Source organism: Hypomesus transpacificus, chromosome 23 (assembly GCF_021917145.1).
Source record: "Hypomesus transpacificus isolate Combined female chromosome 23, fHypTra1, whole genome shotgun sequence".
NCBI classification, from domain to species: Eukaryota; Metazoa; Chordata; class Actinopteri; order Osmeriformes; family Osmeridae; genus Hypomesus; species Hypomesus transpacificus.
This window is the reverse complement of record NC_061082.1, coordinates 11,308,989-11,335,528: the sequence shown is the minus strand read 5'-3', so window position 1 is coordinate 11,335,528 and position 26,540 is coordinate 11,308,989. Positions and strand designations below refer to the sequence as shown.

Sequence of the window (26,540 nt, the reverse complement as noted above, 5' to 3'; positions counted from 1 at the left end):
ATGGCCCTGCTAAATGGGGAGTTATGTCACTCCCCTGGCTGCATGCTGGTGAGGTATGAAGGTATTATTAGCTGGTTAAAACTCACTGCTAACCCTCCCGCCCTCCGCTCTGCTTTCCCAGGGTGCTGTTCACCTCCTCCGTCTCAACCTGGCTGAGCTGGTGGCCTTGAGGCCCGACCTGGCTCGCCTCAAGAAGGTTCTGTACTTCCACGAGAACCAGCTGGTCTACCCCGTCCGCAAGACCCAGGAGAGAGGACTTCCAGTATGGCTACAACCAGGTCCTGTCATGGTAAACGCTGCCTTCCACAGCAGGCTGGATCCACTGGGTGCAGTGTTGTGTTAGCAGGACGGACAACGTTGAGCAGCACAATCGGAACATGAGCGAAGCTTCAGCACAGAGCACAAGTAAACAATGACAAACAATAACAATTAAGAAGACGCACAATTACTCTGTTTGTTGCATCGGGGAATAAAAGACGCGTACTACTCAACTGTAATAGTTTGTCTTAATGAGCATGTCAGGGCGCACATGATTGGTTAATTACCGCGACCCAACATGATGCTCTCTGGTTAATTGAAGTCAGTTTTGTCGAGAGACAGCCTCGCCATTAATCAGAAGGCTAAACGTAAAGAGAGGCACTCGAAAGAAAACTGATTGTTGTTGATCTGCATAGGGCAACACGTCAATAACTCTGCTGAGCCCTGCCCACTCCATCTACTTTAACATCATTAACCCAGTCAAATATGGCAGGCATTAAATAATACGCTACTCAAAGAGAATGGATCATTAGGAGAGCTTTGATTGGATTGAAGCCAGATTGCTTTGCTAATTTGAATTATAATGCGGAGGCCTTTTTCCTTCTAATGAAAGAGAATGGGGCTTCATTTAGGAGTCCTGGAGATCAAGGGATGAAGAAACGATAGTTGCTGCTGTTTCACTTTTCATGCACGGCGGAGAGAGCCGAGAGAACGTGCTATCTCTGACTGTCCCTCCCGTTTCCTTCCTCCTCCTCCTCCTCTCACCAGCTTGGTGGCAGATGTGGTGGCGTTCAACTCCTCTTTCAACATGGAGTCCTTCCTGTCCTCCATCTCGTCCTTCATGAGGAGGATTCCCGACCACAGGCCCAGAGACCTAGCTCGCTCATACGACCAAAGTGTCGGGTCCTCTACTTCCCTCTCCAGCTCCCGGACGTCACCAGGTCAGTGGACTCATCCTTGGCTCCAGTCGTTTGCCTTCCAGGGACGGACCGGGCCGCTGATTACAGCAGGCGCAGAGGAGGGAGGAGGGCCAGCCTGTTAATCCAGCTTCAGGAGCATGGTTAATGGCAGAGTTGTGTGAGAAATCCAGATTAGAAGTGACAGAGGTTTAATATCCTGTCGTTGGGGCCTATCACTTCTTGCGTAGACCGTACTTGAACACTGATTTGTTTAGCAATCTGGAGTGTTTGTGTGTGTGTGTGTGTTTGCGTGGGTGTGCGTGTGTGTTGGTGGGAGATTGTCTGAAATGACAAGATTAATCTGGTTTCATGTTCATCCTGAAGCTAATTTTAAGTGCTTGATCTGTCAAACACTTTCATTGCTTTTTCTATCCTTTACAGTTTTAAAGGGACAACTTTGTGGTCATCAAAAAAGTACTTTGTGGTTGGTTTTATTTCAACAACATTGAAGTTTGACCCATCATCCTCTACCAGGTTCATGAGATGAAACACAGAGGTGAAGCTACATTACTGTCAGTTTTAAGTCTATATTTGCTTCACTTGATACTTCTAGGAGTTTGTATTGCTCACTAGAAGTTGTGTACCTCAGACCCGAACAAGCCAGTCAGAACCTATTCATGCTGAATCGATTGGTTCCATGTCCTTCTTTATAAGATGCAGTCCCGGGTCAGTGAAGAGGGGTTGTGCTTTTTTATTGCTGCCAAAACAATGCTCAGTGTAACGGGCCAAACCAGCGATTCTACAGAGAGGGCTCTGGGTTTGGATTAGAGCTCATATTAACAGCAGCCACCTCTTCACATGAAAGCAACAACACAGTTTAGAATAAATCTATGAATGTCAACAGAGCAAGCATGCTCAGATTGAGACAGATTAGTGTTGTTGGCCTCTCAGGTGGGAATATCTTCCAAATAAAAAGTGTGAAAGTCGGTTCAGATCTGCCTCCCAGACGACACAGCTGCTGGGTTTTTATGATATCGCATTTGAAGGGAAAACCACAATGGCTGCACTTTCATGGGGGCGCATGGCATTTATTGAATTGAAATTCATAAACATATGATGCAGTTTTTGAGCAATTTTTTGCTGCTTTCTTTCAAGCCCTGCCATCTCAGGGGTGACTGAACACAGCGGGGAGATGAAAGGAGCCCTGTCACTCACCCAAGTGCACACACTGTTCTGAGCACACTCTTGAGGCACATTATAGCTAATTATTAAGACCCAGTCCCCCTGAGGAGATCCCTGGCCAGGAAACGTATGTGTGTGGGTTGCGATACTGTGTAGAATGTGCGTTATGATTGTGTGCGTGTGTGTGTGTGTGTGCACGCACATGCATGTGTATGTATTATGTGTGTGTGTGGTGTGTGTGTGAGAGAGAGTTGAGTTGTGTGACCCCTGCCTCCAGTATGGTGGTCAAATCTTTACTTTATGGCCTCCCTAGTCAAACTTGTGTTGGTGACATGATCAGCACCACACAGTCAGGCTTGAGAATCACATATCATGAACATGATACATGGTATCATCTAAATGATGCAGATTACCCTCTGGATGCATGCCTATATTTGTAGAATAAAGAGAGGGATTCAAATATTTTACTTAAGCGTATTTGAGAAAGAAATGTGTGTTTGTTTAATTATCCTTTAATTCTGTGTGTGTGGGGGGGGTACAATGTGCATGAATGCATGTTTGCACAAGAGTGTGTGTGTGGACCCCTGCATGTTTTCCTGTGCATCCGCTTGGCTAAGACCCAGAGAAAGTGAGCGGGCGAGGTTGATGCAGGCTCTCGCCCAGAGGGTTCTCAGCTCATTTTCAGACGGTCATTTGCCTGATCCAAAGCAAGCTCACAGAGTGTAAGTAAGTGATTATATGCATGGCCGACGATCCCTCAACATGCCTGTGGTCTCATCCCAAACACGGTTAGTCCAGCTCTCTGAAATATAAAACGCTCAGAGAAACAAATGAGGAGAAATACCAGATTATTTCTCTGCATAGGTGTTTTGATGTCTCCCCCTCTCGTTTCTCTCTCTCTCTGCCTTCCCCCCTCTCTTCTCCATCTTTCTCCTCCTCCCCCTTCTTTTCTCTTCCTCTCCATTCTCTACTCCTCAATACGTTTCTTTCTTTCTCTGTGTTCTCTCTTTTAAAAATATTCCTGGTCAGTCTTTCAAATTGACCTGGGGGAGTTTTGTGGCGTTGCGAGTCCCCCGCCCTGAAAAAAACCTGCAACCTTTTTTTTGTGTGGTGTGTGGAGGAACTCTGGTGGGTTCTTTAAAGCAGAGAAGAAGGCTCTTTGTGGTTGGTGTGTTTGCAAGACTCATCTATCAATCTGCCTTTTTGATGGGAGGACTTTTGTAATTTAATAGTGATTGACCTGAGCCGGCAGAAACCTGCGGTGGTGGACAAAGCCTCCACATTTATCATGGCGGAGCGGCGGATGCTGACTTTGTTTTCGAAATGTCGTCAGCGGGCTGGTGCGGCGCGTCTGGGTGGGGCGCGCCCAGGGTGCTAATCAGATCAACACGGACCACCACGTGATCAGCAGGTGTCGTCTTAGCCAGCTTGGCCCCCCACAGCTGTTCTACCTCTATTCTCTCCATGTCTTTGTGGAGCTTGTCAGGCCTTGTGGGGTTGTTCCAACCGAGGCCAGCAGTCAGGTGTTGGGAGCAGGGGTTAATTTCGATTATGCCTTGATTAGTGTTTTTGTTCAATTGTTTTGTGGGAATTTTAGATGTGGCCTGCAGAAAGGGGGGAGCTTTGATCCTGTAGCGGTTGTTCAACAGACAAACGTCTCCATTGTTGCCATCAGTTTCTAAGAGAATCCCCCCCCCCCTTCCGGTTGCTTTCTTCCTTGGAGAGAGATATGAATGCAGGTTTGCAGCCCAACTTGAAAGAGTTGCACATACTTGGACCTCCGCATTGATGGCCGTTTTCATTAAGCTCTTTAACTGGCTGCAGATAACTGAAGCTACTTTTAAGTTGATTGGTAAAGGTTCCCTCTTGGCTGAGTTTAAAAGCCATTGATGTGGCTCCTTGTGAAGTCTTCAGACTGCTCTGCTCAGGTCTCGTTTGATTGGCCCCTGGAATGACTCTTCTGGGAGCAGATGGCAGGATATCCTGTGTGAGACTCTGCTGTTTGAGACTTTATCCTTGGGCTGCTCTTGCAAGCCCACATGCAAGTGGACGTCTTCTTGCAATTAACTGACGATGCTGAACTAGAGTGGTAAAATAGGTAAAATAGGTAAAATAAGATATTTGAGATAATTCAATTTCATTTTGAGGATAACATTAGTTTTTTGTATGGCCTATGTAGTTCTCGTCATGTTCACGAGAGGCTGAACACTGGTCTGTGTCCCGTGCTTTGGGTTGAATAGATCTGTTGAGAACAGAGCTGACCTGGTTTGAATTGGTTTTGCATTGTGTTCTAAAGAGATTGTTGTATCAGCCACCCCACAAAGTGAACCTAGCAGGAAGGAAGCAGCCCTGAGGCTCTAGAAGGTTCTCCAGATTATGGACATCAGAAGGCGTTGCTTGCCACGTGCCTTAGTGAGTCTGTTTGCATGGGACTGTGTGAACTAATTGGAAACATTAACGCAATGGAGCAAAAGGAATTTGAAACAGAAATCTTTGTCTATCCGACAGAGGAGAGAGGGAGAGGAAAGTGAAAGGGGGGAGAAACAATGAGAGACAGGTATTACACAGATGTACTGTATAATAATGTTTGATATCATAAGTATCACTATTTAATATGGTTTATTTAAAGGTTCCATATGCTAAGTACAATGAGCAGAGTAATTTAGGACATGTCAGTTTAACATATAACCACATTGTACTCATTTTTATTTCTTTAACCTTTTATCAAAGCTATACCAGAAAGACCTGGCCAGGAAAAATATACTTTCATTGTTGTTTTATCCTGAGTAGGGTGAATTTCGGCCTTGATTACAGTCAAGATCCTGTGGTTGACTTCAGATCTCAGCGCACGGGACTGGATTTACACTGCAAAGGATCCCTGATTATTTATCCTCCTGTTAACCCACAATTACAATCTAGGACATCGATCTAGTGTCGGTGATTGCAGATTATGACCTGGCGTGCACGCTGTCTAAAATCTCTCATCTCCGCAGCCACACCGCTTAAGTGGGACGAGGCAACGGACGCGTCTACTTCTCAAGCTGTGACCTAGCCAGTCTTACGTGTGTGTGTGTGTGTGTGTGTGTGTGTGTGTGTGTGTTGGGGGCTCAGCATCCCAAGCCTCTCAACTTCACACAAGTTGATAGTCATTGTCCCAGTCTCTTTAATTAATGTCACTTCCACCCAAAGTCCTCCCTGAGATGAGGAGGAAGGATGAGCAGGAAGTGGAATAGAAAGGGGATAAGATGACCTGATAGTCTCAGGGGGTGGGGTAGAGGGGGATGTAGAAGAGGAAGTGTGGAGGGGGATGAAGAGGAGGAGGTGTGGAGGGGGTAGGAGAGGAGGAGGTGTGGAGGGGGTAGGAGAGGAGGAGGTGTGGAGGGGGGGTAGGAGAGGAGGAGGTGTGGAGGGGGTAGGAGAGGAGGAGGTGTGGAGGGGGGTAGGAGAGGAGGAGGTGTGGAGGGGGTAGGAGAGGAGGAGGTGTGGAGGGGGTAAGAGAGGAGGACAGGAGGAGAAAGATAAAGAGCAGAGAGATAATAAGATAGCTGAGGGGTTAAGGATGGGGCGGGGGGGGGGGGGGGGGGGTGGTGTCTTTCATCAGGGCTTCATCCAGGCTCATCACGATAAGAACAGCTGTCCGCCACCTTTTTCGACATGATTACTTAACACCTCTTTCCTCCAATCACAGCCTGTCTCTGTGTCAGGGTCCGGTGCTTCTGCTCCTAGTCCATGATCACATGCCTCTGAGCGTGTGCAAACTGTGCGACGTAGGACTGGCTAGAAAGGCTGACGACGATCGAAACTAGAGGTGCAGTAGAGTGCCTGGGATGGACTCCGACTCTGGTGCGCAGGAACAACCACAATTGAATCCATATGGCGCTTTGAAGTTGTTGAGGAGAGTAACCGTGATGAATAGGAACGAATTAAGGATCAAACCATCCATTGGTGATTTGTCCTTAATACCAAACTTGAGCTAACACACACTGGCATCTGTTCAGCCATGACATAATCAAGAAAAAACGAGTGTTTTCAAAACACTGCTACACTAATCCCAGTGCTGCTGGGGGTGTACGCACACTGAGGGAGCAGAAAGAGAAATCTGCTCTACGTTTTTATTTGTCTTCTCATCCGGCACAGCTACATTTTGTGTTGCATCGTCATTCTCGGCAAGAAAATGAATAAAATGTTTGACTGCCACAGTGATCCCTTGGATTAAATGAAGACGTAGCTTACTGGCTGTGACGAAGCCTGTTAACTCTGACCAGTCACGACTCTGACGAACATGGAAGTGAGAATACAAACAAGTCATGTGATTTGAGTGTTTAGAAGTTTGACACAAGCTGGTGTTCCAGTCTTTTGTCGACGGTACAGTACCAAATCTCACTCGTGAAATGGCTTCAATAATAAATCTAATGAGATTATTTATCCTTCAGCTAGGATGTTTGAGTAGAATTTTCTCAGTATGACCTGCAGGTCATCAGGTCATGTTCTCTGCGTGCCCCCCCCCCCCCCCCCCCTGCCGCTCATCCCCACTAACACGTTCCCAGCTTGCTGTTGGTCCCATCCCTGTTGTTGTTCTGTAGTAAATCCCGTCCTTACAAGGGGATTGTCCCTGTGGCGGCTCAACCTGGTTGCTGCCCAGGCAGGGGACAGGTTATTGGGCGTTTCAGGGTATTACCACTCCTGTCAGCAGATGCCAGGGCTTCTGTGGCTCCTGGTAATCTGCTCTCTCCTGATGTCCGCCCGCCTCGCCAGCCATATGCACATTACGTCACTTCAGAGTTTTTCCCTGTTACTGCCACAGAAATTGGGGGGGGGGGGGGGGGGGGGGGGTTAAAAAAGGACAGCGTTTGATCAGATATTCCTGTTGGCGGGGGTGCGAGGCGGGGGTGTCCTGCCCGGGCCTTCTCAGCACCGCGGGGCCAAGCAGTCGAGTCCCCCCCCCCCCCCCCCCCCCCCCTTCCCTCTGAATATCATCAACGCGCTGCTCTGCTCCCGGGGGGCTGTGGGCGCGGCCTGGGATGGGATGGCACGCCACGGAGACGACGCCACAGACATCCGGGAGACTGGACGAGCTCCTGGCGCAGGGTTCCGACGCTAATGACTGTAATGTCAATGCTAATGTGTTTTAATGACCTGCCCGGACCACACCGCTGGAGCCCCCTCTCCTCTCCACTCCAGCCCCGTGCTCAGACCTCCGTCAGCGGGGCTGGGGTGGCTGGCAGGATGAGGCTGATGAGATGGCTGTGGAGCTCTCCTGCCCTCGGGGCCGCTAACCTAGCTGCCAAACATTTGGATGAGGTCCGTTACTCTGACCTAACTAGTCAAGTCAAGCCTCCTGGGAGTCGAGGGCCAGAGATTGTTCTAGAACTAGCCGTGGTGACCTGACCTGGAGAGCCCTGGGCGTCTCTACTGTGGTTCAGAATACGTGGTCAAAGTATGCATGTATACGTTCTGTCATGTTTTGCAAACATGGTTTACGAGATACTGTGTGTGTGTGTGTGTGTAGCTTTGTGGTCCTCTGGCAGCTACTGTTGGGATTGCGTCTGTCCTCTTCAGGTACTGTGAGGTATTCTTCCAATCCCCAGTCCTGTAGAGCATTACATCCCTTAGCACGACGCACAAACAATACTCTGCTATCATTGCAGGTATCATGAATCAAAAGCCCAAATATATCTCATCTAACTTGTAAAAAAGATCAGCCTTTTCCATGAATGACCACACAGATGCGGGTCTGGTTGTACCTGCGGTAGTCTGACCCAGGTCTCAGCGGGTTGCAGCCTCTCCAGTTTGCGTCTCCCTGCTCTCTCTCTCTCCCCCAGGGGCCAGAGCCCTCTGGGCTCCTGATCACTGACGTTTTTCATTATCCAGTTTGAGAGAGACACTTGTGATTATTGCCAATAAAGGAAATTAGATCAATATGATGTTTTGACTTTGACTCCCCTCTTCATCCTTTCATTTTAATCAAATGCAGAGGTAAAGTCATCACCGAAATTGCTGTTGATTTATAAATAAGATAATTGTGTGGCATTCTCCCTAAGTACCTCTCTCCCTCTCTCTCTCTTTCTGCCGGTAGACACCGTATCGTTTTTATTGCCCCTAGTCAAAACCTCTTCTCCAATTTTTGAAATGGCTTATTGAATGAAGCTCTCCCAGGGCTGGCAGCACAGCACCATTGGTCATAGCTAACCACAAGCCCCTGCTTGTCAACCCACCCCCCCTACCACCACCCCACAGAGACACAGCACAGACAGCCCCCTGTCCAGAACCTGCTGTGTAACAGATCCATCTCCCCCCACACCATCTACTCATCCACGCGGGCACTTTCATCGATGGCTTGTCAAGGTGATGTCCGGCTGCCTGGATGCCAGGCCACGCCTTTACAAATGACCTCATGGATTGTAATAATGCGAGGTGCTTATTAGAAGCGGGTACGGTGGCTAACGTCGTCCTTCCATCCACTGTGCGTTTCCCTCTGGTTTTCTTCATATGCCTATGTCTGAACACCTCAGGCAGTGTTTATCGTGCCTGCTTCTCTCTGCAATGGGCTGTGTTGTATGAAGGATCAAACGAGCTTGAGGGCAGTTATTAAAGAATGGACATTTTTCGCCTAACGTGCGACACATTGAATTGGGTGTATGATATATCTTTCAGTACCACTCCCAGGGTTTGTTTTGCTTATGATGGCTTTTCCAGAGATGGAGAGGAGCTATAAACACCATTAACATCTTATGGTAACGATGCTAAATCTGTCAGCGTCCATTCGTCATGCTGTGATGTCAGTGCCCGCCACAAGCTTACTCTGGCGTCGGGATGAGTGTTTTAACGGCCTTTCCGATGGAACACGCTCCCCTACACACTCCCCATAGACACTGGAGAGGTAGAAGGTTAAGTTCTATCTCTAAGGTCATGCCTTTGGGTGTTTTTGTATTTGTAGGCTTTTTCAGTGTAGCCTTGGTTGTGTGAGTGTGTGTCTTCACCTCGATCCTCCTGACCTCTGAGGACATCCTAGGTCACCTGTTGACCCGTTTTCTGATTCTCTCCGCACGTCTGTCTGGCTGTGTGTCTGCAGGCGGGGCCTGGTCACCAGACCCCGAGGTCGAGGGAGATCCTCTCTGTCTCCTTCCCCAGCGTTCCGAGGCACGGCTCCCGCCTTCATAAATTCACCCAGCCACGAACACCTCCCTCTGTGCCAGCGCGTCCAATGTGTTTCCCATTCCTCCGACAAATGACATCAGCATCTTTCCATGCTGGCTCCCGGCCTCCTCCGGCTCCCTGTCCTCTCCTTTCTCCAAAGAAAAGCAGAGCGTCCGGGCCCAGCCTGGGGAACATCCTTTGGTGATGGGCCGACGTCGAGCTGTCTTGCGATGCAAACACGGCTCACGAGACGCGCGTTCGTGTGTATGTGTGTGTATATCCCTATATCTGTTGTGGTTGTGCCGAGTCTGTATTTATTTACATTTACATTTAGTCATTTAGCAGACGCTCTTATCCAGAGCAACTTACAGTAAGTACAGGGATATTCCCCCTGAGGCAACTAGGGTGAAGTGCCTTGCCCAAGGACACAATGTCATTTGGCTCGGCCGGGTATCGAACCAGTGACCTTCTGATTACTAGCCCGATTCCCTAACCGCTCAGCCATCTGACTCCCTATTCAAACAATATCCAAAGACTAGAACCCGATTGCTAACCATATTCATATTCTTTGAAATGTCTATGTAGTATTTGCACAATTGTTTGACTTTATACAGTATCAAATCGATATTCTGTGTGTTCTGTATGCTCTTCACACAGGCTCCTCCCTGAGCACAAGACTCTTTGCAGACTGAAGGAACCTCAGCAGAACGTCTCTTGCACAAGTAACTCAGCAGAGGAGCCGCTCTCCCTCTCCCCAGAGCCGGGCCAGGAGGTCGAGGCCGACCAGGGCCTCTGTGACCGGCGGGAAGCTGAGAAGGAGGCGGGGAGTGGAGGAGCAGAGGGTCAGGCCCGACCGCTCCATATCGTCTGGCCGCATAGGTGGTGAGTTGTGATTTGACCTTATGAACTGAAGGAGGAATACATGCACGCGTGTGCTCGCACGCAAACTTGGGTGGGTAAACACACTCTCACGCAGACACAAGCACAAACACACTCGCACACACAAAATACACACTGAATGTGTATTCGGACGAAAACATAAAATTACAGTACGTTTAGAGAACTTGTCTCAGAGGGAGTGTTTGGAGTGCTAGCGTGATGACGCAGCATGTTCCCATGTCAATGCGCCACCACGACGAGCACTGGAAGCAAACATGTTTCCACAACAACCCTTGTTGTTGTTACCTTGCTGCTTTCTCTGTGATTGGGGCCGCTGGCCATGTCACGGCGTGGCACGATGGAGAACAAAGCAGTCACGCAGCCCCTAATCCAAAAACGATGTGCTGGAGCTTCTCCTGGGACTGGGAGAGACCTGAAAGGAGCTCTCGCACCGCAGCGCTGCCCCCCTCAGCCCCACCGGCGCTGCCCCTCTCCTACAGCGCTGCCCCCCTCAGCCCCACCAGCGCTGCCCCTCTCCTACAGCGCTGCCCCCCTCAGCCCCACCAGCGCTGCCCCCCTCAGCCCCACCGGCGCTGCCCCTCCCCTACAGCACTGCCCCCCCTCAGCCCCACCAGCGCTGCCCCCTCCCCTACAGCGCTGCCCCCCTCAGCTCCACCGGCGCTGCCCCCCTCAGCCCCACCAGCGCTGCCCCTCCCCTACAGCGCTGCCCCCCTCAGCTCCACCGGCGCTGCCCCCCTCCTGCCCCTCCAGGAGTGTTGTTTGACAACATGCCGGGTGGAAAACTAGTGCACGTTTTCATGTCAAGTAATGGAGTCAGTTAGTAGACGCCAAAGCGACGTACCCAACAAGGGGGATTTGGAACCTGCGAGTTCTAGCGCTCAATTGCTCCAACCACCGAGCTACACCCTCCTGTTCTAGAAGCTGTGGCTGGAGGTTGGATGGTGAGACCTCATGAACTCAGATGAGTACACCGGGGAACTCTTATTGTGAAATTCTTAGTTCGAGTGGTGTGTTGATAGTTGATAGACTACCGGGAGTGCGTTTAGCTCTCACAGGGAGAATCCTCCTCGGAGGGTTTTTCGATCCTAATGTGACGTAGTGGTGCAAGTTGTTTCAGCGTTCTATGCCAGTCTCCGGAGAGCAAGCCCCCTGTGATCTTCTGCTGTGTCCGCTGGCCGGTGTCACTGAGGACAAGTTCACACATTCTTCTCCTCTCCAACCGCCAGAGAAGCTCTGTTTCCTCACCAAAACACGTCCGTAAATCAGATTAACTACCGCAAAGACCACCAGAGCTGCTCGTCCTCGCTGGCGGCGGCGGCTGTGGTTCTCCGTCGGTGCCCCCCCGCCCCCCCATCTCTGTGTTTGCTCTGGCTAGCTGTTTTTCACCTACTCTTATATCAGTAACAAAAGCACCCAGGGTGTAATCTCCTCTAAACTGAGCAAAACACAGATGGATTATCGCTCCCAACATCCAGGCTTCATAAACGCTGGCTTTATTCTGGGCTAAATTAGGATTTACCGATTGAGGGGCAGAGAGAAAGAGGGAGAGAAGAGGATAGGTGGGAGCAAGAGTGAGAGCTAGATAATCTCCTCGATTGAAGCTGCTCGCAGTTTGTTTTATTTCCCTACTTCCTTTCTTCCCTCCATAGCTCCACACACACACACAAACTCACACACACACACACCACACACACTCTGTCTCTCTTTGTTGCTCCATCTCTCTCGGGGGCTCACTAGTTTTTGTATCCTCATTCCCAGATTGTTAATCTGTGTGTGGCCTGGATCCCTGAGATTACAGGACTGTCTTATTGCAGGCACTGACCAGGGGGGGGGTGGAGGTGGGAATGGAGGGATAAAGGGATGAGATCAGAGAGGCCAGCCAGTAGACAGATGTTTACAGGTAGGAGGATGGCCTCGTGCCACGGTACTGAGGATCAGGGATGGAGAGAGAGAGAGAAAGGGGGGGTTGAGGTCGAGGGAGAGAGAGGGGTAGAGGGACCGAGGGTGAGAGAGAGGGTTAGTAGAGAGAGAGAGAGAGAGAGAGAGAGAGAGAGAGAGAGAGAGAGAGAGAGAGAGAGAGAGAGAGAGAGAGAGAGAGAGAGAGAGAGAGAGAGAGAGAGAGAGAGAGAGGAGAGAGAGAGAGAGAGAGAGAGAGAGAGAGAGAGAGAGAGAGAGAGAGAGAGAGAGAGAGAGAGAGAGAGAGAGAGAGAGAGAGAGAGAGAGAGAGAGAGAGAGAGGGGGGTGAGGGTCGAGGGGGAGAGAGAGGGGTAGAGGGACAGAGGGTGAGGGGAAAAGAGATGGAGGGAGAGTAGAGGTTAAATCGAGCAGAGGTTTAGCCCCTGACAGCTCAGGACATAGAGGTTGAGCAGGATCAGCTCTTACCTCAAGAGGATTGCAGCCCCGGGGGTCTGTTGATTTGAAAATGACAAACAAAGCAATCAGGACTCACGTAGGCACACCGCTGTGAAGACGAGGGGAGAAGGAGGAGGAGGAGGAGGAGGGGTGTCTTAGACGGGTGTCCCTAGATGAGGTTGGGGATAAGGTAATCATTTGGATGCAGGGCACGCGGTGTGCAGCGCGTCTGACGCCACCCTCAGACTGATGACGTCATCGGCGGTGGGGATGTTTCTCCGTCTTTGTTAATCCGCTCGTCGGGCTGGCAAGTGGTCATTATTGACGCACATGCAGACACAATCATACATGCGCGCATGCACATTCACACATACATACGCACAACACATACAGTACCTACACACACACACTCACTCTTGGCGCTCATCTCAGCATTCCCCGGCCTCGCCCTGCCTCCTGACCTCAGAGAACCCTTCGTCAGCAACTTGGGACAGGAACAGGAATTGAAAGTCAAACGTGGAGGCATGAGGCAGAAGCACACTCATTTAGCATCCCAGCAAGGCAACTTCTGCTTTTCAGCTTCATGCTCGGTTTATTATGGTAATGAGTAAGATCGTAAGTTCTACAACCCTGTGTGGAGTCAGATGGAGAGAACATCCAGCTATTGAACCAGGCTTGTGGACCAGACCTCTGAAATAGCTAGTGTATCATGCTTGTGGACTTGGCCGCTAACATAGCAAATGTATCAGGCACCAGGACTCTCAACACTTCAGTGTCACTTTCAGTCTATCTACGACGTCCATGATCCTTGTGCAGATTCACTTTAACTCACTCAAATTAACCACCCAAGAACTGTCAATGGGTATGGGCAGTTGATGATTAGTACCCCAGAAAATATGAGGTGTTTGAACGTGAACTTATGGCTCTCTACTCTTTTTCTCTTCTGTTTTCTTGTCTACTACTGTTCTGTACTACTCTACTTTGTTACTCTACTCTGTTATCTTCTCTACTATATTCTGTTTCTCATCTCAATTACTCCACTCTGTTCTCTACTCTGTCTTCTACTCTACTACCATCTTTTCTCTACTCTGCTTCTACCCTCGCCTCTGTTCTCTACTCTACTAATCTGTAATGCTACTGATATGAACCCAGTCTTTGTCTTTCAAGTGTCCCTTAATTAGGGCTCTGCTGTTCAGTTTTCCCGTGATTGGGCTCATTTCACATTGTGCATCGGAGTAAATAGTATTTGAATTTTAAAACGCACCTCTTGGGTGCAACATAAAGGGGAATATTTAATCCCAGCTTTCTAAATGAGAGGATCTTATTTTCTTTTGGGCTGGTATGTTCTGCATATTAAAGAGGGATGGAGACTTCTAGATCATTTCTCCGCTTCATCTGTAGACGTTGGAGGTCACTGGGGTGGTGTGCTGTACCGGCACAAAGGACTGGAGCTACGGAGCAGAGGAGAAGACGAAAAAGAGAGTGGAGGAGAAGGGAGGGGAGAAGAGAGGATAGGGGAGAAAGGAGCGGAGGGGGGCGGCAGAGAGAGAGGACAAGAGGGGAGGAGACGGTGGAGGACCGGCGAGGGGAGGAAAGGAAAGGAGAGGAGGGAAGTAGAGAGGATACACGAAGAGGGGAGGGGTTAGAGGAAGAGGGGAGAGGAAGGTGAAAAGGGGAAATTCAAACGGCAGCCATGAACAGCCACATCATCTTCACGGGAGTCTGTACCACAGATGTTTACCTCGTACATAGAGACAGGCCCACCCTTTTTGAACGCTCTGGTTTGGGGCGAACGATCCGTCGACCCACCGCTCAAACGAGCCCCTCAGAGGGACGCACCTTGACTGCCAGAGCAGCCTGCCTCTGCCTGGATGCAGGTCAGCAGGCTGGGGAGGATGACGGGAAGATTTCGCCTGTCTTTGTTTGTCTCTCACTCTGCCGTCAGGGGGGAGGATGATGGCGACTTGGTGCTCTGTCGCTGGGGGTTAACGGGCGTCATCAGGGCGAGATCCAGGTCATCAGTGGGGGAGTCAGGCAGGGTGGTGTGTGTGTGTGTGTTTATGCATGCATGCATACTTGGCAAGAGGGGGGGGGGGTGTTTATGTGCATGCATGCATGCATACTTGGGTGTGTGTGTGCGAGTGAGCGAGCCGGTGCTCCGGACTCTTCCTGACAGTCATATCCCACACATTAATGAGCACTGCTTTGTTTTCCAGTGGGGGGAGGGGAGTGTGTGGCGCTATCACAGACCTCTCTGTCACTGCGCTCCTGGAGCAGTAACAAGGGGATAGGGATTCAGAGGCAGGAGAGGAAATAAGGGAATTAGCGTCTTATCCGCAGGGGAAGGGAGAGAATACGAGGGCTGGAAATGAGGATAAATAAGCTCCCGTAATATCTCACCTAAGGAGGTCCCAGAGAGGAGGTGTGTGGAAGAGTACTGGTACTGTTTGACCTTCACACACACACATGAGCACACACATGAGTACACGCACCACACACACACACACACACGCATGAGCACACACACATGAGCACACACACACACGCGCACAGACAGCTACGGGAGTTTCTCCTTGCCACTAATATACTTTCCAGCGTAAAGGACTTTTTACCCCGAGTGTGTCTGACACTGCAGACTTCATGTGAAACACAGCATTTCCCTTGTGTGATGTTGTTGTTGTAACGTCTGTCGTTTTTGGGAGGACAATTCTGCCCTCGCTCCATCTGTAAAGCTAACAGTGACAACTCAAATTTAAAAACATGTCGGCCTGGTCGCTAGTCTGCACCTTCTCTCCCCCTCCTCTCCCCTTTCCCTCCGCCTTCCCTCTCCCTGGGGTTTAAAGGATCCTTGTTGATCAGTTTAAAGGCTGCCCCCTACTGGCCTGGCAGCATCGCTGTTGTTCTGTCATCACAGATTCAGTCAGCATGTTGGCGTGCTCAAATCCGCCTGCACCAGAGCCCTGTTACGTCACAGAGAGGTGAGCTCGACAGGTCTCCAGAGAGACACGCAAGTGAGACAGGTCCGTTCGCACTGACAACCTACATTCGGGCCTCTGTGATCTATCTGCTGTCTGACCTGAAGTGGCACTCGTCCCGTTGGTGCTGCTGCAACATTCAGCGCTGGTTTACATCACCGGACCTCACAGGGAGAAGGTGTGATGGGAAGAAACATCTGTAGCTGCTGTTTGCGATCATCAGCGCTCCCGTTGGCTCCCCTTTATGATGGCGTGGAAGGGAGGGGGAGAGAACAGGCTGAGGAGGGAGGAACAGGATGAAGTGAAGTGGGGGGGGGGGGGGGGGGGATGGATGGGGACGAACAGGGGGAGGAGAGGAGGGGGAGGAACAGGGTGAGGAGGGGAGGGGGATAGGGTGAGGAGCGTAGGGGGGGATAGGGTGAGGAGCGTAGGGGGGGACAGGGTGAGGTGAGGAGGGGGGGGACAGGGTGAGGTGAGGAGGGGGAGGAACAGGGTGAGGTGAAGAGGGGGGGGGGGGGGGATGAAGCGACGTGTGACATCTGCTCGCCAGCTGAGCGCAGCACCTGTGTGTGTTAACTAGGATCTCCCAGGCGAGCGTGCCCTTCAGGGAGGAGAAGAGGAGCAGAGCAGGCTGGTATCACTGTCTGTCCCCCCCCTCCCCCCCCCTCTCACACCGCCTCACGCTGCTCCTCTCCTCCTCCCACACCTCCCCCGCCGCCCCCTCTCTCCCCACCTGCCGGAGCAGAGATCACAGTCAACTACCCCCCAGGGAAGACTGTGATCTGTCTGGCTGCTGCTGCCTCCTACAACCTGGGCTGGCTGGGCTGGTTCCGTGTGTGTGTGTGTGTGTGTGTGTTTATAGGTCAGAGCTGGTTATGGCCAGGAATGTAAGCCTCCAGCTCTCCTGTGTACCACGTGTGTGTGTGTGCGTGCGTGCATGTGTGTGTATGTGTGTACTGTAGGTGAATGTACTTGTGTACACCCATGTGTGTGTCAAAGTAAAGTCCATCAAAAGGCTGTATTCTGTTTGTGTGTGTGTGTGTGTGTGTAGGGAACACGACAAAGACCCGGAGCTGTTCTTCAGGACGCTGCTCAAGCTGAAGAACAGAGGCCTGGCCTTTCATCTGTCTGTGCTGGGGGAGACCTTCACCGACGTACCAGGTACACACACACACTTTGACACACCAACTCCACACACAGACCCCCTACGCTCGCACACAAACACAGACAAACATACACAAACTCACTCTACACTCCCACCTTACACACACGTAGTCGGGTCTCGGTGGTGAGTGAGTCTAGTTTACAGATGGCCCTTCATGTTCCAAAGCAGCAGAAAAACTTGGTTGACTTTTCACTCACCTTAGAAAAGTGATGCCAAGACATCACGGTTAGGCCGTGCGGGTGTAAATATTACGGCTTTAAACGTAATTGGTTATGAGATTAGATTAAAGCCTAAGGTCACCTGACATACAAACACATTACACTCTTGGGAAGGGTTTTAATTGATAAAACACACTTCCCATTAGGATGTGATGATGCTGTAATGACTTTGGGACACTCCAATGTATTTACTCAGGACTGTTAAGTTAATTAATACTCCCCCTCTAAGGCCTTTAGTGGAGCGGGAGTTACAGGAAACACACTCTCTTATATTAGAATGTAAACTTTTATAGTAGCAGAGAGGCCCTAAATCCTGCCTCATATTTACTAATTACCTTTATGATTGCTTGGAAGGCAATCACATTAGGATCATTTTAATCTACTCTGATTTTCCTAATAGGGTCATGGTATTGATTCTTTTTGCTCGCTCACCTGTTTTTCCTCTTCTCATATTGTCGGCTCTACAGTATATCACATACTCGTATATCGTATAAACCCTAAAGCATTTTTATAGTAAGTAGGAAAACTTGCCCAATTTTACTTTCTCAAAGCATTACAATCCTAAAGCCGTAAAGTCTTTTTAATTGGAAAGAAGTATAAATATTTTTGGTGAAAAAGTGTAGGCTACACACAAATATTTGTTTTGTTTTATTTGATTTCTGGGCCTCAGTCGTCTGTCTGCCTGGCTGACCTTTTGTCTTTGCTGTTGTGTCTGCTGAGACATCTTCATCATCATCACTTCCTTAGCGGGATGCCGAAGCATGGCCCTCGTTAGTCCAGAAGGCCACAGCAGATGGATCCTCGACGACATGCACTCCATCACATTATTTCTCTCAATTTATTCGCCATTCAAAGTGAATTCTTTTCTAGGGGAATCGAATTGACTCAAACTCTCAGGTCGGTGTCAGTGGATAAGCAGTTCATGAAGTAAGCCACTGCCCTGGTTTTTTAGTCATGGGGACAAAGGCCAGCAGTCACTGACATTTTACAGCAATCAGCTGAAGACATATCAAATAATACTCTTTTATACTCTATCCAGGTCATGAAAGACAGCTATTGTGAGATATACAGTCACCTCCCTCTCTCTTTCTCTCTGCTCACTTTCATCCCCTCCCCTTTGTTGCTCCCTTCCTGTCTCTTTCTCCCGGCCATCCTGGATGCCCCTCTCCCCCCTCCATCTCCTCTATCTCCAGATGTCTTTGCGGAGGCCAAGGAAGAGCTGGGTGCCCATGTTCTCCACTGGGGCTTCCTGCCCAGGAAGGAGGACTACCTGGGGGTGCTGTGCCAGGCAGACGTGGTCGTGTCCACCGCCAGGCATGAGTTTTTCGGAGTGGCCATGTGAGTCCCGCTCCCCATGGCGACGCAACGCGGCTCAGTGCTTCTTAGAGCATTATGCGAAACGCCAAGTTAATGTTGTTGTTGAGGAATACCGATAGTATGCAGCCAATGATACCAGCTTGGTAGTGCTGTTGGTTTTCCGCCATTTCTTTTTGGCACTTTACGAAGCAGTGTCAGAAAACCGAGCCCACAGAAGTGTGGATTCATGCACCAGGCAGGTTGAGTTAAACATCACCCCGCTCCCTCCTTCACCTCAAGAGAGTCCAGAGTTGGGACTCAGCGATCCGACCCCCTCGCCCCCTCAGCGCCAGACTTCAGTCACTTTTCTGGGGTGCGCTTGATGTGTCGGGTGAGACGCTCCTGGCCAGGGTGGAGCTGGGACAGAGAGAGAGAGTGCTTCAGTGGAGATGGGCTGTGATCCTGCTGCTCCCAGGGGAGGATGGAGGGGAAAATGAAGCGTGGTGCTTATTCGGGCTGCGGAGGAGAGTGTCCTTCTGAGTGAGAGGAGGGGTCTCCCTCTGGGGGGAGCCTTCCACAATCATGTACTCTGCTTCCTTTCATCCCAACCAAGGGGAGCTCAAGCACGCAGGCCACCCACTGAGCTCTATTGATAGTACTGTGTGTGTGTGTGTGGCTGTGTAAGTGTGTGTGTCTGTGTGTGTGAGAGAGAGAGTGTTTGTGGAGACGCGCGAGAGGCTTAATGCGTGCATGCGTGTGCGTGTGTGTACACGTTCGGGGTCCGGCCGTGTTTTTCAAGGTACAGGCAGGGAAACACGCGCCAGGGATCGATACGTACATGGGCTCCTCTGAGAGTCGACGCTCACCAGACGAGCTCGTCATCCCTCTCCTACGGCTCGCCCTCACACCTCTGCAGCAACACTACGGGCGAGCACATTAGCTTTAGTAATGACTGAGAACAACAGCAGATAAGTACTGGCCCTCACTCCAGGGATAATGCAGGCCTCTTGAGTCCAACGGAGAGAGCAGTCCGGTCATGTGGCCCAACGGAGGTGTCACCAAAGTGTTTCATCCTCATTACAGTTGAACGTGGCCTAATCTGATTAATCACGGGCAGGCGAGTTGAGCAGGCGCTATGCATGCCCTAAAGTGAAGAAGTCATTTAGCAAAAATGATCAGCTAATTATATTTGAGATGAAAAGCCTGATAACCATTTGGGCGCTTATGCATCAGAGGGGTGAAACGGAACTGAGCTTGATAATCGCTTTCATAGATCGTGCTGTCAGACGCCGTGGGCCTGTTGTCCACCTGGGAATTAGCACGATCATCACAGCTGTGTTCTGGAAGGCAGGACTGAGTGCTGTTGGATTACAGAGCGTGGACTTCTCCATCCTTGTGCTTGAATGTTACTGTTGGTCCATTTATCAACAACGCGCTGCCCAGAACCGAACTGTTGCTGTTCCAATAAAACGTACTGTAACTGCATTTCATCTGTTTGGGGAGGATTCGGGTGTCGTGTCAAGGCCAAAACAACAATACTCTGTTGAAATTACGTTTTATTTATTAGAAGATGTTGAAGTAGAGGAAATGAATCTCTTTTCACCCCAGCGTAACATTGCTAACTCTTTTGTACACTATATTTTCCAAGTGAAATCAAATGAACCTGGGAATGATAATCTGGCTGTTTAAATATGCATGTCGGTAGCCAGCGTGAGAGATGGTGCACCATGGTGATGGCGAGGAGTGAGATTGAAGAATCATCAAATATGTATGTGCCATTCCACAAAATATTTCAGAAGCTGTGTGTTTAGGAAGCCTACTGTGGTCAGTGGGTGTTCATGGAAGTGGAATATGCTAGAGAATTGATTAAACTTTGTCACTATTCTCCAGTGTTAGTTGCAAAAATGTCATCAGTCTTCTTGCGGTTGTTCTAAGAAAAGGACTGGAGGTTGATCCTTGTCCTGCAGATATTTTCTCATCCCTGCCTTTCTTTTGAAGGTTCCATTTATTCAGAAATGTGCATGAAAATAAACCAGTGGCAGAACAGTGTGGCATCAGACTCAATGGACTGCATTATCCAGCTCCACAAGGCTCAACCAATTATTAGTGGCAGAAATGTCATGCATTTTTCTTTTTTGTTGGGCGAGAAACAAACACATTGTGTGCTTTTCCTGAGATACATTTGTGATTGAAACATATTTTTCCAGCACATTTAAAAAAATGTTGTTGGACCAATTGTTTAGAGTATCAGAAACACAGAATATTTTATTATTTTTGCATAATTGCATGACAAACTAAATGTAATTGCAAACTAAATGTGTTTAACATTGTTCCCCTAGGTTAGAGGCTGTCCATTGTGGCTGCTATCCTCTGTGTCCAAAGGCCTTGGTTTACCCAGAGATATTTCCAGGTACTCTTTCCTTTGGTTTCTATTTGAACGCTGGTGATGAATAATCTCTCCAGAACAGGACAGGAGTCTCTCACTGAACTGTTTCGTTGACATGAAGAAACCTCTAAAAGAATGTGACCTGGATTTACCTGCTTCTAAAGTCTCAAACTCCGTCTCACATCCATTATATTTGCATAGCTAATGGGAACCTTTAAAAAGAATACTAGCTCAATTATGTACAACCTTCCCATCAGTGTTTTATGCATTTTTGATGATGAACGTGAGCTGTCAACGCTTTGAGGTTTCTGTTACATTAATGATGCAGCACTTCTCTTTTCCCCCTCTTTTCCTCCTTCATACTTTCCTGTGTGTGTGTGTGTGTGTGTGTGGGCATGCGTCTGTGCGTATATGCTTATGTGTGTGTGTGTAGTGGATTATCTGTATGCCACTCCAGAGCAGCTGTGTAAGAAGCTGCAGGCCTTGTGCAGAAGACCTGATGTTGTCAGGAGACATCACATTCAGGTAGCACACTCACAGCCTGACACATGCAGGAACACAATCAGTGTCGGACGGGCCATCGGGAGAATTGGGAGATTTCCCAAACGGCCGGTCAAACTAACAGTCGCTATGGCCACGGCACTATGCAGAAAAAAAAAAATAGGATGTAGCCTAATAGTTTACGCTCACTTTGAAGACGGCCTGAATACCCAGGGACTGTTTAACTGGAGCGATCCAGTATCCAAAGGGTGGGGATTCCCCCCGTTAAACTTGAACGGTGCACTTGTCCGTCCAGTTTACAGATCGCAATTGGTCAAAAGTCAATCGTTTTTCGGGTAGGCCCTAAGGCCAGTTCCATGGAGTGGGTGCGGAAGCAATGAGATTGCGTGCAGTGTTTTAAAAGTTGTTTGCAACCGGTGCCATATTCATTTTTAGATACTGTATTAGATCACATTTTGTTAAGTCTTATTTTGTTAAGTCGTATTTGTATTATGTACATGGGTCGCAGGCAGGTCTGGGTTTCAAAGTCCTGGGCTGTTTTTTGGTCCCAGTGCGACCCTGAACACAATCCCCACATCCTGACGAACGCAGGAACACATGAACACTCTCCTGGTTCGTTTTTGTATTTGTTATTTATTCGGTTTTTCTTTTGTCATGTTGTACAACCTCCCTCTGTCGTGGCCTCTATCCTGGCCTCCCTCCGTCCTGTCCTTCCTCTGCAGGTTGACACCAGGAAGTACTCCTGGGCAGCATTGAAGGAGGGCTTCCTCAGTCTTCTGTCTGGAGAGGAGGAGGACCCTCACCCTGACCCAGTCCCAGATCCATCCTGACTAGACCCTGACCCAGACTTTAGAAGAGGACTGTGGAAGAGGAGAACCTTCATCCCTCTCCTGGAAGCCTCTCTGGAGCTGCATTCTTACTTCACTCCATAACAGGCTGAAGGAGAGGGACTGGAGGTAGACAGAGAGTCTACCGAGTGCTGGGAGTTCGTCATAGTTGACTCACTGCCACAAACCTGTGGTGGCTTCCAGCACCTCCTCTCTACTCTCCTCTTCTCTCCTCAGCCTCTCCTCTTCTCCTCTCCTTGCTTCTCCTCTTTTCAAATCAGAACCAGTCCTCTTCTGGAGACATTGTGCCGACCCTGTAAATGTCCCCCTCATCTTCACGTGCGAGAGAGAAACTTTTATGTGTGTGGTTTCTAGAAAGAAAAGAAATGGAAAAAAAAATCAAAAGGAAAAACGTGTAAAGGCTTTCATGTTTCCCAAAGGCAGTGCCACCTCACATATCCGGTCGGGGCCATTTTTATCCTCTGTTCTGGAGAACGTGGGGCTGAAAGGGACTCTTTTTCTTTCTTCTTCTTTCTCCTCCTCCTCCTTCACCGCTGCCGACAGACTGGCAGCCAAGTTGTGGCTGGAAGTTCTGTTTTCTGTGGCTCCACCTGGGTTGCCAGGTTTGAGGGCAGAGGGCCTGGAAAGCTGTGCTTGCTGAAGTGCCTTAGCAGACTGGCTGCAGGGCTGCTCCACATCTATGGTTATGGGTGGCTCCTTTACCTCATACTTTTGTTGAGCCATTGATAGCCATTGACAATGCCTATATTCTCAGCAGTTTTTTTTCTAGTTTTTTTCCTCTCGTAACAATAAAAGTCAACTCAAATGTATAATCTGTTTGTAGACCATGTATTTGTGGCATGATGGTCTTTGGTCTAATTCCGTTCAGGGAAAGGTTTGTCATGGGTAGGATCCCATTGCCACCATACACTAGACCATAGTTTATATATTTAACCACCTTAGCCTGTTTGGGGAGACCTTAAAACCACTCTTTAAACCCTTCCATTACGGAGTGAAAAGGTGGAAAGTGTGAAAATAAATGGCTTCCCACTGTAGTTGTGAAGCCCTTTTCCTGCTGCTCCTCTCCTTCCTCTGAGCATTGCTAACAGCAAACTGAATCCCTCATTCTTTCGTGTACCCTTGATCTTTTATAGAGAAATCACAAGAACAGACTGAGGAGGAAACGGCATCCAGACAGACAGAGAGAGAATGAATAGATATAAAGGAAAAAAATAACTTACTGAGAAGAAATGAGAAGTTGTGTATGATGCTATGTATGATGCTACTAGTGTGACTGTGCTGAAGCAAGATGGAAGACTGAGGTCTAACATTACCAAAGCCAGAAGAACCTTAGGAACCAGAACAACCCTGTATGTGGTGCTATTGGAGACTGTGTTGTTAATTCTGGGTTGATACTGGTGTTTAGGGGGAACACAGGCACCCAACTGCCTACCCCCACTATGGAACATAACACTGGGGAGCAGCTTGGAGCACCCGACCCCCTGCAGAGACAGACTGGGGGAGACCCTTCCCCCATCTCTCTCCTCCTCTACTGGCCCACCACCATTAGCTTGCTCACAGATCACTAGGTGTTTATGCTGCTAACAGAGGATGATGCAAGAGTCCATAGGGTTTGAAACTGACTGAAAATATCACCAGGGGCTAGAGTAGTCCATAGGGAAGGAGATAATCTCAGATGTGTATCGTTAAACCAACTAGCTGAACTTTATCACCAGGATATGCATGCCCTGTGTTTTGGTTTATTTCGTTTATTTCGTTTTGGGAAAAAAAAAACCTTGAGCCTCCATTTTACCTAAAGTCCCCTGGCTCTCTCCAGAGGCAGCCCTTCAGTATGCAGGGCCACGCAGAGCAGCAGAGTTGAACCATCATTTTCATGAATTAAGCAGCTCTAAATACAACATGACACATCACGGCAATTTCCCCTTAACATGTATTCTAGCTGTAAAAATGGCCGTCCAGTGTTTAAATACTGTGAATGATTTCTGCCCTGTGGGCCTTCTCTTCCACCTGGGAGTCAGAGGAGAGGAAGTGGAGGATTAATTTGATTCCTTTTGCGCTAAGCGAGAGTCTGTCATAGCAACTGCTCCTAGCCAGACTTGGTGGTGAGCCACAAACAAGCCCTGTCTCTGTCCACAAGGCCATGGTGTAACTGGATGTAAATCCAGTCAGTTCAATATGCACAGAGTGGACATGAACTGTGATAGCCGTATTAGTGATGTTGTCTGATATTGCTAAATAAATAGACCATTTGAAATTGAGTTCTTGGATTTCAGCAGGGGACACGGTCTTTCCTGGTTTTAAAGGGTTTTATTCCTCAAGCATTGTGGTTTTATTGGCGTCTTCTTCCATGTTATAAGGTACAACAAAGGCGTATGATCGTCTGTTGTTGCTATCCTAGCTGAAACGCATCTGACACACTAACCAACACTTATGAAGCTATGAATCTCCCATTCTCTATGATTGGGCATTAGAGACTAGGGGACCATGAGCACTAATGCAGTTACATCACAACGTGTTGCGTGACATGTTGAAGATTACTCTCATCACTCCTCATGCTATTTTCTTATCAAATCAGGCTTTGTCCGACTAACCCTCTCACCGAGAACTCATCCACTTATCACTCCCTCATCAGACACGGCCAGGCCGTCACCTGGCCATATCTGGTTTGTGTGGATATTGTTCGTTTAATCACCGTTCTGAGAAGAAGAGATGATTAAACAACAGCCGGGCGCTCCGACGGTCGGCTCGTTTCCTCCAGGAGGGGAAGAATAAGAACGATTCACACGCCACAAAAACAAATGTCTTTTTTGGCAGACAGTCAACTGTCCAACAACACGTGGCACTAGCTCGGACAGGGAAAACAACTCCTAATGACCTGAGTGGAGGGAGAGAAAGCCCGAGAGACAGCCCTGCCAGATGACCCCTTCAGCAGATGTATGGAGGGCATACCGTGCTGGACCTGCAGCAGAAGTGGGTCAGGCCTTGGAGGGCTTAGCATGCAGAAGCTGATGCACAAGTGTCATTGGGCCAAAATGTGCATTATATGCTGCATGGACAGCTTTGGGTGTCTGCCAGTGGCCACATGACCATTCTGCATCAGAATAGAAGACAACAAACAGGACACATACACACACACACACACACACACACAAACGAAGCACAACAAGACCCGGGTGGTACGTGATCGTTTGAATCTAGAGTAGGTACATGAATACCCTCGCACAATGGCTGCAGTGCTAGCACAGTAAGTGGCACTCAGTCAAGTAGAGTGATGTCTATTCCTCATCCATAACGCTCTACTCAGTGCTGTGACTGGGACCATTGACTTGTAGGACTCCCACAACAGGCCTGGGTCGCGACCTGACGTCGCCGTTAACCCTGTCACAATGCAGTCAGTCTCCTCGTTGCAAAATGCCACCCCGCTCATAAAGCTTTTACAGCGCAGTCCATAAAACACTGAATGCATTAAACCTTTTCATAGGCTTGTTAATAAACGTCGCTTTGAACAGTTGGTGTCGTGTGAACGGCCGGGTGTTTACTGTATGGCCTGTCTGTGTCGTGTGTGTGTGTGTTTACTGTAATGTGTGTTTGCAGTCTACCTCAGGGCTATAAGGCAACTTATTTCAAACTACTTTCCCCAGCTTTGATATGTGTCTACAATGAAAATCCCCACCATGGTTTAATCTTGGAAACCTCCACACAAGCTGGTTGTGTGCCCCACCCTTAGTTAAGCTAATTAGCCAACAGCGGTTATTGGGGCCTCCCAGTTGCTGATAAGCCACTGCACAGCCATCGCCACTGCTGTAGCAGTTAGTTACACTATGTTTCCAGAAAAGCCTTTAAAGCAAACTTTTAGGAGGTAGCTTCAAACCATGTAAACCATATAAACACCCTGGTCCAGGAGAACCCGACAGAGCGCAATCTCTCCTTGTCTTCGTGTCACATTTCAGCTGTTGTCATCTTCCGTTCCCTCTGCTCCTGCACACAGCCAAGTGAGAATCATTCTCTCCGGTAATTAAAGCTTTTTTTTTTCTCTCTTCCTCCCGTAGCCGGGGGTGAAAGAAAGGGGAGCGTTTCTTAATGTGGAGGCTGCTAGATGAGTGCATCATTGTAGCTGGGGGTTGTGAACGTCTAGATTGTGGCCGTGAGCCGTGTCTAGTTCAGTCATCTCAACCTCACAGACAAATACACTTTTCTAAACCCATCAACTATGGCACAACCATTTTGTCTCAAAAGGCTAATACTGTCTGCCCCCACCCCCCTGCCCTCCACAACAGAAATGACGATCCTGCAGATCCGTTTGTTGACGAGGATAATTACCGAAACTGAAATGAGAATTCAATATTTTGGGGGTAAACAAAACTTTTTTCTCCGTTCCTTTGGAATATGGAAGTCGGAGCAGGAAAGCAAGAGCGTCCGTTAT

The 26,540-nt window shown here is 49.0% G+C and overlaps 1 protein-coding gene across 1 annotated transcript; it reads left to right on the top strand.

Annotated features, from left to right (window-relative positions):
* gtdc1 (glycosyltransferase-like domain containing 1) lies at nt 1-26,540 on the top strand. Its single transcript, XM_047047615.1, has 9 exons — nt 1-48; nt 122-289; nt 1,027-1,199; nt 10,134-10,358; nt 16,755-16,864; nt 18,280-18,424; nt 20,722-20,792; nt 21,202-21,293; nt 21,992-26,540. The coding sequence occupies exons 1-9, from the start codon at nt 1-3 to the stop codon at nt 22,097-22,099; spliced, it is 1,140 nt and encodes a 379-aa protein (XP_046903571.1). The 3' UTR covers nt 22,100-26,540.

Coding starts and splice junctions, on each gene's coding strand:
- gtdc1 (XM_047047615.1), top strand. CDS start 1: ATGGCCCTGCTAAATGGGGAGTTATGTCACTCCCCTGGCTGCATGCTG. Junction 1,200..10,133: donor CAGCTCCCGGACGTCACCAG/GTCAGTGGACTC, acceptor CTCTTCACACAG/GCTCCTCCCTGAGCACAAGA. Junction 20,793..21,201: donor TTACCCAGAGATATTTCCAG/GTACTCTTTCCT, acceptor GTGTGTGTGTAG/TGGATTATCTGTATGCCACT.